The 13605-nt window shown below is 37.9% G+C and overlaps 1 protein-coding gene across 3 annotated transcripts in view; it reads left to right on the forward strand.

Moving 5' to 3' along the window:
* The window catches only part of BNIPL (BCL2 interacting protein like), a 105578-nt gene that overhangs the window by 69604 nt on the left and 22369 nt on the right, over positions 1 to 13605 (forward strand). For 2 of the 3 annotated variants that reach the window (XM_053704860.1, XM_053704870.1), the window contains exons 7-9: positions 3412 to 3543; positions 5863 to 5949; positions 7341 to 7439. In XM_053704860.1, coding sequence (XP_053560835.1) covers positions 3412 to 3543; positions 5863 to 5949; positions 7341 to 7439 — 318 coding nt within the window. Of the gene's footprint in view, positions 1 to 3411; positions 3544 to 5862; positions 5950 to 7340; positions 7444 to 13605 lie in introns of those variants that run through there. The other variant, XM_053704865.1, reaches the window with a different exon arrangement.

Consider the following 13605-nt stretch of genomic DNA (forward strand, 5'->3'; position numbering starts at 1 on the left):
AGAACTGGAACCGGCACAATTACTCCAGCCAACTCTAGATCTGAAACACATTTCAGAAACGCTTGAGCCTTCACTGGATTTATTGGAACGCGAGAAAGAAAAAATCTTCTTGCAGGAGGCCTTATCTTGAAACCTATTCTGTACCCTTGTGAAACAATGTTCTGAATCCAAAGACTGTGAATCGAATTGATCCAAATTTCTTTGAAAAATCGTAATCTGCCCCCTACCAGCTGAGCTGGAATGAGGGCCGCACCTTCATGTGGACTTGGGAGCTGGCTTTGGCTTTCTAAAAGGCTTGGATTTATTCCAGACTGGAGATGGTTTCCAAACAGAAACCGTTCCTGTAGAGGAAGGATCAGGCTTTTGTTCCTTATTCTGACGAAAGGAACGAAAACGATTAGCAGCCCTATATTTACCTTTAGATTTTTTATCCTGTGGTAAAAAAGTTCCTTTCCCCCCAGTAACAGTTGAAATAATAGAATCCAACTGTGAACCAAACAATTTATTACCTTGGAAAGAAAGGGAAAGCAAAGTAGACTTAGAAGACATATCAGCATTCCAAGTTTTAAGCCATAAAGCTCTTCTAGCTAAAATAGCTAAAGACATATACCTGATATAAACCCTAATGATATCAAAGATGGCATCACAAATAAAGTTATTAGCATGTTGAAGAAGATTAACAATGCTATGAGAATTATGATCTGTTACTTGTTGTGCTAAAGCCTCCAACCAGAAAGTTGAAGCTGCAGCAACATCCGCCAAAGATATAGCAGGCCTAAGAAGATTACCTGAACATAAATAAGCTTTCCTTAGAAAGGATTCAATTTTCCTATCTAAAGGATCCTTAAAAGAAGTACTATCTGCCGTAGGAAAATAGTAAGTACGTTTAGCAAGAGTAGAGATAGCCCCATCAACTTTAGGGATTTTGTCCCAAAACTCTAATCTATCAGATGGCACAGGATACAATTTCTTAAACCTTTTAGAAGGAGTAAAATAATTACCCAGATTATTCCATTCCCTGGAAATTACTTCAGAAATAGCATCAGGGACGGGAAAAACTTCCGGAATAACTACAGGAGGTTTAAAAACCGTATTTAAACGTTTAGATTTAGTATCAAGAGGACCAGATTCCTCTATTTCTAATGCAATTAAGACTTCTTTAAGTAAAGAACGAATAAATTCCATTTAAAATAAATATGAAGATTTATCAGTGTCAATTTCTGAAACAGAATCCTCTGAACCAGAGAAATCATCATCAGAAACAGAATCAGAATGATGATGTTCATTTAAAAATTCATCTGATAAATGAGAAGTTTTAAAAGACTTTTTACGTTTACTGGAAGGAGGAATAACAGACATAGCCTTCCTAATAGATTTAGAAACAAAATCTCTTATGTTAACAGGAACACCCTGAGTATTAGATGTTGATGGAACAGCAACAGGTAAAGGAACATTACTAAAGGAAATATTAACTGCATTAGCAAGTTTATCATGACATTCATCACAAACAACAGCCGGAGGAACAGTTACCACAAGTTTACAACAAATGCACTTAACTTTGGTAGATCCAGCATCAGGCAGCGAATTTCCAGAAGTAGCTTCTGATCCAGGGTCAATCTGAGACATCTTGCAATATGTAATAGAAAAAACAACATGTAAAGCAAAATGTATCAAATTCCTTAAATGACAGTTTCAGGAATGGGAAAAAATGCCAATGAACAAGCTTCTAGCAACCAGAAGCAAATAAACAATGAGACTTAAATAACGTGGAGACAATAATGACGCCCATATTTTTTAGCGCCAAAAAAGACGCCCACATTATTTGACGCCTAAATGCTTTGGCGTCCGACATCTTTGGTGCAAAAAACGTCAAAAAAATGACGCACATACAAACAACTTCCGGTGACGCCGGAAATGACTAAGAATTTTTTTTAATTTTTTTTATTTTTTTATTTTTTTTGCGCCAAAAAAGTCAGCGCCAAGAATGACGCAATAAAATGAAGCATTTTCAGCCCCCGCGAGCCTAACAGCCCACAGGAAAAAAGTCAAATTTTAAGGTAAGAAAAATTTATTATTCAAATGCATTATCCCAAATAATGAAACTGACTGTCTGAAATAAGGAATATTGAACATCCTGAATCAAGGCAAATAAATGTTTAAACACATATATTTAGAACTTTATATCAAAGTGCCCAACCATAGCTTAGAGTGTCACAGAAAATAAGACTTACTTACCCCAGGACACTCATCTACATGTAGTAGAAAGCCAAACCAGTACTGAAACGAGAATCAGTAGAGGTAATGGTATATATAAGAGTATATCGTCGATCTGAAAAGGGAGGTAAGAGATGAATCTCTACGACCGATAACAGAGAACCTATGAAATAGATCCCGTAGAAGGAGATCATTGAATTCAAATAGGCAATACTCTCTTCACATCCCTCTGACATTCACTGCACTCTGAGAGGAAAACCGGGCTCCAGCCTGCTGCGAAGCGCATATCAACGTAGAATCTAGCACAAACTTACTTCACCACCTCCATGGGAGGCAAAGTTTGTAAAACTGATTTGTGGGTGTGGTGAGGGGTGTATTTATAGGCATTTTGAGGTTTGGGAAACTTTGCCCCTCCTGGTAGGAATGTATATCCCATACGTCACTAGCTCATGGACTCTTGCTAATTACATGAAAGAAATGGAAAGTTGTTAAAAATTGCATGTTCTATATGAATCATGAAAGTTGAATTTACGCTTCTTTTAAGCACAGTAACCTTTTCTCTAAGGAGCCTCTAGTATAACAGTAATGTATGGGTCTATGCTTAAAGCAAGCTGGTTATAGCAGGAGAGGAATATACCTAAGTGGGATAGAATGCTCTGTCATAGAAGTGTATTTTATTCATAAGCAGCTATTTATGTTTATTAGAGGGTTAGTGCACATAATAACAAATTAAAGGGATATTTTAATGCAAAAAATGACATGATCTAAATTGTTGGAGTATGTAATTTTTGCATTACTGACACTGCAAGGCAAGCAGGACACAGCTAGTCAGTCAATCCAGAGAGGCAGCTGCATATTGCTGTTTGTGTCCTGCTCAATAGATGCAAGGCTTCCAGTTCTAAAGTGGGAATTTACCTATGTGTTTAACCCTGTTGCAAGTTTTTATCACATAGCTTTTATGCAAAAATGAATATAGGAATCTTGTGAAAACTAAAAATCATCTGACTGCTCAGACACTGCCTCAGTGTATAAGGTCCTGTTACATTATACCCAGTTAGGGGTACATTTTATGGTGTGTCAGAAAGTAGATTAGTAACATTGACTTACATCCTTGAACTAGTATTGCTTCATACATTGTCAAATATTATCAGAACATTAAATGCTGAATAAGGTTAATATTTATTTTGTTATACTCAGGTATATAATAGGGACCCTAGATCTAATGTTTGTAGAAGACTATACATTGGTTTATCTGAATGGAGTGACCCCTCGCAATAAAATCCCCTCTATTGGTTGGATTAAGAAGTGTTACCAGGCAACTGACAGGCGGTGAGTAACCTGTCTTCAAAGCTATAAATCTTTAACTTCTTTCATTCTTTAACCCCTTTATCCAATCCATTAGTTTCCATTCAACTAAATCTTATGCAGTTGCATGCCATTTTTTTTTTACATTTTGATGCTATTTCAATCAATTCAAACAGCTGCCATTTGATTTTGTTAAATATTCTAAACTACATGTATGTATCATACAGCCCAACATTTCAAAATCCAAAAGGGGTGGGCAGGAGCAGGAATTGGGTCTGGGGAGTGGGCTTAACAAGTGGCAGAATATAACACATGTAAAGTTTTTGTGCCGGCAACCCCCCCCCCCCCCCCGCACAGCCGCTGCCCCCCAACCACTACACACAGTGATCTGACTTTTTTTCTACTTTAAGTTGTAGCAATGGTTTGATGTGAGCCTACCCCTTGTCCCCTCAACCTCCTGCCCGGGTAGTAAGACCGCCTCTCTAACATGCAGGATTAGAAGCAATGCCTGCTTTATGTGACATAATAATGGAGACTGGGTGTGGTCACTCCACACACTGCAAGGATAGATATAGGAGTATCTTGCAAAACCCATCGTACAACTGTAAAGCAATAAATTGTTTATAAACAGCCTGGGATTAAAGTGTAGATAAATCTCCAGCGATGATGCTGGTGATCTGACTCTCAGATCTTACCCGTGGTCAGAGTAGTCCTGACCACCATCCTCAGAGGCTCATAGCACACTGCCACACTCCACTAGTAAATAGACACAGTGAGGCTCCTGAGGTTACTAGTCAGACTCAGAACTTCTAAGTTAGATCTCGAAACAACACCGCGGCATGGTTGCTGCCTTCTCATGCCTGAGCTCAAAGACAAATCAACACGACACATGCAGTCACATGCGCCAAAACCACTGACTGTGTATTGGTAGCATGTGGTCACGTGATGACCATGTTTTTTGTTGTTGTTTTTTTTTTTTAAATGCATGGAGCAATGCAGGACAGACGTCAATCATCCCAGGACAGACCCCTAAAATCGAGACTATCCCATGAAAATCGGAACAGTTGGGGGATATTTATTTACAATTTGTTGCAGTTTTGTGTTTTTTTCTTTGTGTATCCCCCCCACCCCCAGGAGCATATTAGTCTTACACACATTACAAATGCATACATCTACATACAGGTACAGCACAATATTGCATAACACATATTACAACAAAACACTTGCTATTATATGTTTGTTTGTCATATCTTGAAAATATTTTTTTTCCAATAAACAATTGCATATATATGATCCACGCGTTGACTTTTGAGCTAATGAAAATGAAAACAAAGAGCGGCAATTGAGATCGTTAAAATATGAACTGAGCAATAAAAAAAGCTATAAAATGCAAAGCGCCAGATTACAAGTTGAGTTACCAGTGCACAAAGTTGCGTTCGTATTTCAGGGAAGCTTTGCGCTCACAAGGGCGCACTACCATAGGCTCCAATGGGAGCTTCGTTCTCATGCCGTGAGACACGTAGGGGGTACGTCACGCGTATGGTTAGCGTAGGGGGTAAGTCACGCAGCGATGAGCAGCAAATATAAATATATATGTACTGAGAACACACAGTCCCCATAGACGGCTATATAAAGCACTTTTCCGTGCTGTTTTTTTTCTAACATCCCACACACAAAAAAAAGAGGACACAATTTTTTTTTCTTAAAAGGAACTACACATATTTTTTTGAGAGCTAATTGAGAGCACATTTAAAAAATTTTTTACCAGAGGTCTGACCTCTGGTTAATTTTTTGAGAGCTAATTGCTACCGCAAGCTCACAGTAGCAATAACCAGCCACTTGTAATGACTGGTTATTTATCACACGCCTGTAAATGTGTGAATTTTCACACTTGTGGGTGTGCAATAAATTAGCGCTCCACTTGTAATTTAGTCCAAAATGTGCTACAAATACCAAGCTACTTATGAAAATAGGTAGATCCTATATAAGTCACTATAATGGAATTGCTATAAAAGAAATTTTAACATTAGCTTTTTAATACAGACTCCATTTTAGGAACTTGATCACAGCACTATTACTTAGTAACAAACTGTGTAATTGGCTTACTTTAAAACTGCAGCTCCAGAGCCATTTTGTATTCAGAAAGCAGAATGGCACCAGATAAGAAAACACCAGGGGCCCTTTGTAGTTCCAAAACAACCAGTTTTTCACAATCATTATAAAGAAAGTCTTAGCTAATTATTGTACTGCGGAAAATGAAGATTTGTCATATTTATTCACAAATGTGTAATACTCGTAGCAATATTGTTGTAACTGTTTTCACACTTTTCAAAATTTATTTAGGTTGAAGAAAAATCTCAAGTCACTGTTGGTAGTACATCCTGCCTGGTATGTTAAGGCATTAATGGCCATAATACGTCCTTTTATAAGGTAATCCTTTTATTTTAAAGTTGCTTCAGTTTTTTCAAACTCTGCAAAGATCATAATTTGTCATACTGCTAAGAAGAGAAATATTTACCTTATTTGGAGGAGCCCATCTGGGCTTTAGTCCACAGACAACAAAGCTAGACAATGTCATAACATTAGCATATAATGCATTGTTTTGCAATTAGGGAGAAATATGTAGCAGGGCTGGCCTTGAAAAGTCAGGAGTGTGCATTTCAAGTTCTGAGAATTAAAAATTGCACAGTTTGATCTAAATGGCATGAAAATGGTGCAAAATAGATAATGAAAATATAGAGCAAAGGTGATTTATTTTGCATAACTAAACACTTTATATAATCATCTCAAAGTTTTTATTGTCCTTTGAAAATAGTATTCTGTTTGCTGAAAAACTCATCTATAAACTAACCTAGAGAACTAACTGCACTTGGCTGTGATACCTGTTACAGGAAGTTCCTACGTTTTTCATAAAGCAACCTTTGCCTAGAGATGCAATGTAGTTTGGATATAACTAATATATATATATATATATATATATATATATATATATATATAATTTAATTTACATTTTTGCCATGTACTTTAAATGTGTTTAATTGTAAATTGTATTAACCAAGAAATGTCAGAATTCCTACATGGAAAATACTCACATTGACAATTTGTGAGTTTCATGTACCCATATTTCTTATTGTCGTTATCATAATAGCATCATTAAATGGATATTTATAGTACTTTTAATTTGATATTTAAAATATTTACATATTTTTTTCTTGGCTTACCCTATTAACACTCAGCAACTTACATGTACAAACACCCACACTCACATATATATCATGTTTACACTTGCATGGATATTGCTTGCCCCAGTACAGACAACCTAAATAAAATCTTTCATTATTTTCAAATGTAAAATGATTACAAATGCCACATATATCGCTATATTGAAGTTATATGGTTCTTATTATATAAACATTCTATTTGTTTAATTATATTTTTCTGCATTACAACTTACACTAGATTTTATAAATCTTTTTTTTCTTTGGTGAGTACTGCTAGGGTAAGCCAAGGTAAATAGATATGAAATTATACTTACTGACATTTTCATATCTTGGTACATGATCTTATATAGAATGCAGTTCCCCTCTCTATTGTCCTACTGCTAAATAAAATAGTTGCAGGAAGAGAAGTTTGATGCCCGGCTGTAGGCGGAGTATAATGCTTTGGGTCTCCTGTCCAGATCCATTTAAAAGGGCCATCAATGTTGGTAAGTACCATATAGGAACATTGGCCAAGATATGGAAATGTTGTAAGTATGACCTAATGTCTGATGATCTAGGCATTGTATACTGTTTTATCATAATTTCTTTTTTGATTTCTAGCTCAAAATTTGGAAGAAAAGTAAGATTTGTTAAAAGCCTTTCGGAACTATCACAGATTATCGCACTAGACCATATTCATATACCAGACTGCATACAACAGTAAGTTAACTTTTATGCTTTTTGTTGAAATCTGGTGTACACAATACATCATTCAAGGGTGAAACTGTAGGTTCAACCTGGGGCAGTTGTAAACATTAATACTTTTTGGGTTAGCAAAGGTGACAATAAAGCGTCCCCTCTACACACTATTAACCTCAGACCAAGTGCACGTTCCCTGCAGCCTTTGTTTACCTTCAGACCATGATTATGTCCCATATGTCTCAACATTAACCCTCAGAACACTCGCACATCCCCTGCAGCCCCATATTACATTACAATACAGGGAGTGCAGAATTATTAGGCAAGTTGTATTTTTGAGGATTAATTTTATTATTGAACAACAACCATGTTCTCAATGAACCCAAAAAACTCATTAATATCAAAGCTGAATAGTTTTGGAAGTAGTTTTTAGTTTGTTTTTAGTTATAGCTATTTTAGGGGGATATCTGTGTGTGCAGGTGACTATTACTGTGCATAATTATTAGGCAACTTAACAAAAAAAACAAATATATACCCATTTCAATTATTTATTTTTATCAGTGAAACCAATATAACATCTCAACATTCACAAATATACATTTCTGACATTCAAAAACAAAACAAAAACAAATCAGTGACCAATATAGCCACCTTTCTTTGCAAGGACACTCAAAAACCTGCCATCCATGGATTCTGTCAGTGTTTTGATCTGTTCACCATCAACATTGCGTGCAGCAGCAACCACAGCCTTCCAGACACTGTTCAGAGAGGTGTACTGTTTTCCCTCCTTGTAAATCTCACATTTGATGATGGACCACAGGTTCTCAATGGGGTTCAGATCAGGTGAACAAGGAGGCCATGTCATTAGATTTTCTTCTTTTATACCCTTTCTTGCCAGCCACGCTGTGGAGTACTTGGACGCGTGTGATGGAGCATTGTCCTGCATGAAAATCATGTTTTTCTTGAAGGATGCAGACTTCTTCCTGTACCACTGCTTGAAGAAGGTGTCTTCCAGAAACTGGCAGTAGGACTGGGAGTTGAGCTTGACTCCATCCTCAACCCGAAAAGGCCCCACAAGCTCATCTTTGATGATACCAGCCCAAACCAGTACTCCACCTCCACCTTGCTGGCGTCTGAGTCGGACTGGAGCTCTCTGCCCTTTACCAATCCAGCCACGGGCCCATCCATCTGGCCCATCAAGACTCACTCTCATTTCATCAGTCCATAAAACCTTAGAAAAATCAGTCTTGAGATATTTCTTGGCCCAGTCTTGACGTTTCAGCTTGTGTGTCTTGTTCAGTGGTGGTCGTCTTTCAGCCTTTCTTACCTTGGCCATGTCTCTGAGTATTGCACACCTTGTGCTTTTGGGCACTCCAGTGATGTTGCAGCTCTGAAATATGGCCAAACTGGTGGCAAGTGGCATCTTGGCAGCTGCACGCTTGACTTTTCTCAGTTCATGGGCAGCTATTTTGCGCCTTGGTTTTTCCACACGCTTCTTGCGACCCTGTTGACTATTTTGAATGAAACGCTTGATTGTTCGATGATCACGCTTCAGAAGCTTTGCAATTTTAAGAGTGCTGCATCCCTCTGCAAGATATCTCACTATTTTTGACTTTTCTGAGCCTGTCAAGTCCTTCTTTTGACCCATTTTGCCAAAGGAAAGGAAGTTGCCTAATAATTATGCACACCTGATATAGGGTGTTGATGTCATTAGACCACACCCCTTCTCATTACAGAGATGCACATCACCTAATATGCTTAATTGGTAGTAGGCTTTCGAGCCTATACAGCTTGGAGTAAGACAACATGCATAAAGAGGATGATGTGGTCAAAATACTCATTTGCCTAATAATTCTGCACTCCCTGTAGATCTTCTGAGTGTTAAAGGGGTTATGGGAACAGTGGATTTTTAAATTTCTTTGTATCATCCTGATGGTTTGGGGGTTTCAGTCTTTTGTCTCAAATCTTAAATAATAGAATCATATTCTCTATTACAAACTTTATTACACAATCTATTGCCAAATTATAACAAATATATTAATAAATGATTAGCCTGACTTTCTGACAGCTGTACATTGTGCACTTTGGTTAGCTTACACAATAGAAAGCAGAAGAGTGACATTTTTTTGCAGTTTACACAACAAATATAAAAATATACACACACATAAATATAATATTATTTTTTACGATCGTCATTATATTACAAATGATGGTATTAAATATGAGAGAATTGTAGATCTAATACTTTATTTGAAGGAAAAAAAAAAGTTGAATATTGTTTTGAGACCTCAGCAGAACATTGATTAGTTTATGAGATTAAAGTATATTTGAGTATAAAGATAGTGTTGTTGTTTTTATAACCCCTTAGCCCAATCTAACGTGTATATAAAGGTGAAACTCAAAAAATTCGAATATCGTGCAAAAGTTCATTTATTTCACTAATGCAACTTAAAAGGTGAAACTAATATATGAGATAGACTCATTGGCCTCTAGTTATCAAGCCGTCAACCGCAAATACGCCGGAATTCCGCAGCGTATTTGTGGCAAGGCTGATTCGCCTTAGTTATCAACCCCTACTGCCCGGCAAAAGTAGAATATAGTGACGTAACCTACAATCCGCCGGACTCAGTCCGACACAGATCGATGATTACGTCACTACAGATGTTCCGAACGCAAGTTCGGCACAATCTGACTACTTTTGGTAGTTATCAAACTACTACCAGGTACGCTCGGCACTATTCCGGCCCAGCATACCTAGATTTCAATCCACCGACCTGGAGGCGGCGGATCCAATAGGAATCAATGGGAGTCTGACCATAGCGAAAGCTCATGTTTGCTGCTGCCCGATATCCCATTGATTCCTATGGGAGATGTCTGCACCTAACACCCTAACATGTACCCCGAGTCTAAACACCCCTAATCTGCCTCCCCTACACCGCCGCAACTAAATAAACTTATTAACCCCTAAACCGCCACTCCCGGACCCCGCCGCCACCTACATTATACATATTAACCCCTTATCTGCCGCCCCCTATACCGCCGCCACCTACATAAACTTATTAACCCCTATCCTGCGGATCCCAGACCCTGCCGCAACTAAATAAATTGTTTAACCCCTAAACCGCCGCTCCCAGACCCCGCCGCCACCTATATTAAAGTTATTAACCCCTATCCTGCCCCCCCTATACTGCCGCCACCTATATTAAAATTATTAACCCGTAAACCTAAGTCTAACACTAACCCTACCCTCCCTAACTTAAATATTAATTTAATAAATCTAAATAATATTACTCGTATTAACTAAATTATTCCTATTTAAAACGAAATACTTACCTGTAAAATAAACCCTAAGATAGCTACAATATAACTAATAATTATATTGTAGCTATTTTAGGATTTATTTTTATTTTACAGGCAACTTTGTATTTATTTTAACTAGGTACAATAGTTATTAAATAGTTATTAACTATTTAATAACTACCTAGCTAAAATAAGTACAAAATTACCTGTAAAATAAATCTTAACCTAAGTTACAATTAAACCTAACACTACACTATCATTAAATAACTTAAATAAATTATGTACAATTACCTAAAATTAAATAAAATAAAATAAACTCTAGTAAAAAAAATCAAAAACACTAAATTACAGAAAATAAAAAAGAATTACAAGAAGTTTAAACTAATTACACCTAATCTAAGCCCCCTAATAAAAGAATAAAGCCCCCCCAAAATAAAAAAATGCCCTACCCTATTCTAAATTACCAAGTAACCAGCTCTTTTACCAGCCCTTAAAAGGGCTTTTTGCGGGGCATTGCCCCAAAGTAATCATCTCTTTTACCTGTAAAAAAAAATACAACCCCCCAACATTAAAACCCACCACCCACATACCCCTACTCTAACCCACCCAAACCTAACCCACCCAAAATTGAAGTTCAATCCGATTGGCTGATCCAATCAGCCAATTGGATTGAGCTTGCATTCTATTGGCTGTTCCGATCAGCCAATAGAATGCGAGCTCAATCCGATTGGCTGATTGGATCAGCCAATCGGATTGAACTTCAATCTAACTGGCTGATTGAATCAGCCAATCAGATTTTTGCTACCTTAATTCCGATTGGCTGATAGAATCCTATCAGCCAATCGGAATTCGAGGGACGCCATCTTGGATGACGTGCCTTAAAGGAACAGGTGCAAAGAAATTCCAGCAGCACAACAATGGTGAATAATCTTCCAAATTTATTAGGTACCTGGAGGTAAAACAATGACGTTTCGGGCTCAGTAGCCCTTAATCATATCTGACATACTGAGCCCGAAACGTCATTGTTTTACCTCCAGGTACCTAATAAATTTGGAAGATTATTCACCATTGTTGTGCTGCTGGAATTTCTTTGCACCTGTTACATTGGAGTCTTTGAGCAGTGGCTCCTCCAGCTTTGCACACTTAATCTAAACCACTGGTGCTTGAGTCACTTTGACATTGTGTCCCTTAAAGGAACCTTCATTCGTCGTTCAGTCGTCGGTTGAAGAGGATGGCTCAGCGTCGGCTCCTTTTAAGATGGCTCCGCTCCGGATGGATGAAGATTGAAGACGCCGCCTGGATGAAGACTTCTACCGGATGAAGGACCTCCTCTGCACACCTTAGATGAAGATTTCGGCCCGGTTGGGTGAAGACAGCTCAAGGTAGGAAGATCTTCAGGGGGTTAGTGTTAGGTTTTTTAAGGGGGGTTTGGGTGGGTTAGAGTAGGGGTATGTGGGTGGTGGGTTTTAATGTTGGGGGGGTTGTATTTTTTTTACAGGTAAAAGAGCTGATTACTTTGGGTCAATGCCCCGCAAAAAGCCCTTTTAAGGGCTAGTAAAAGAGCTGGTTACTTGGTAATTTAGAATAGGGTAGGGCATTTTTTTATTTTGGGGGGCTTTATTATTTTATTACGGGGCTTAGATTAGGTGTAATTAGTTTAAACTTCTTGTAGTTCTTTTTTATTTTTTTGTAATTTAGTGTTTGTTTTTTTGTACTATAGTTTAGTTTATTTTATTTAATTTTAGGTAATTGTAGGTATTTATTTAATTTATTTAATGATAGTGTAGTGTTAGGTTTAATTGTAACTTAGGTTAGGATTTATTTTACAGTTAATTTTGTACTTATTTTAGCTAGGTAGTTATTAAATAGTTAATAACTATTTAATAACTATTGTACCTAGTTAAAATAAATACAAAGTTGCCTGTAAAATTAAAATAAATCCTAAAATAGCTACAATATAATTATTAGTTATATTGTAGCTATCTTAGGGTTTAATTTATAGGTAAGTATTTCGTTTTAAATAGGAATAATTTAGTTAATATGAGTAATATTATTTAGATTTCTTAAATTAATATTTAAGTTAGGGGGGGTTAGGGTTAGTGTTAGACTTAGGTTTATGGGTTAATAATTTTAATATAGGTGGCGGCGGTATAGGGGGGGCGGGATAGGGGTTAATAGGGGGAGCGGTATAGGGGTTAATAACTTTAATATAGGTGGCGGCGGGGTTCGGGAGTGGCGGTTTAGGGGTTAAACATTTAATTTAGTTGCTGCGGGGTCCGGGAGCAGAGGTTTAGGGGGTTAATGAGTTTAATGTAGTTTGCGGCGGTGTAGGGGGGCAGGATAGGGGTTAATAACTTTAATATAGGTGGCGGTGGGCTCCGGGTGCGGCGGTTTAGGGGTTAAACAATTTATTTATTTGCGGCAGGGTCCGGGATCCACAGGATAGGGGTTAATAGCTTGAATATAGGTGGCGGAGGTGTAGTGGGCGGCAGGATAGGGGTTAATAGGTATAATGTAGGTGGCGGCGGGGTCCGGGAGCGCACGTTTAGGGGTTAATACATTTTATTTAGTTGCGGCGGGGTCCAGGAGCGGCGGTTTAGGGGGTAATAACTTTATTTAGTTGTGGGGGGCTCCGGGAGCGGCGGTTTAGGGGGTAAAACAGTGTAGTTTAGTGTGGGTGCTTAGTGACAGGCTATCAAAAAAGCTGCGAAGAAGCCGATGAGCAGCGAGATTGATGACTGTCAGTTAACAACAGTCCGCTGCTCATCGCTCCGTACTTGGCGCGCCGCTTCTTGACAGCTTTTTTGATAACTTTGGCGAGCGTATTGGGCTGGCGAATGCAGGAAAGTAGACGGCTTCATACATAGAGGCCATTACATGGAAAGCA

This window comes from Bombina bombina, chromosome 1 (genome assembly GCF_027579735.1).
Source record: "Bombina bombina isolate aBomBom1 chromosome 1, aBomBom1.pri, whole genome shotgun sequence".
In the NCBI taxonomy this organism is placed as follows: Eukaryota; Metazoa; Chordata; class Amphibia; order Anura; family Bombinatoridae; genus Bombina; species Bombina bombina.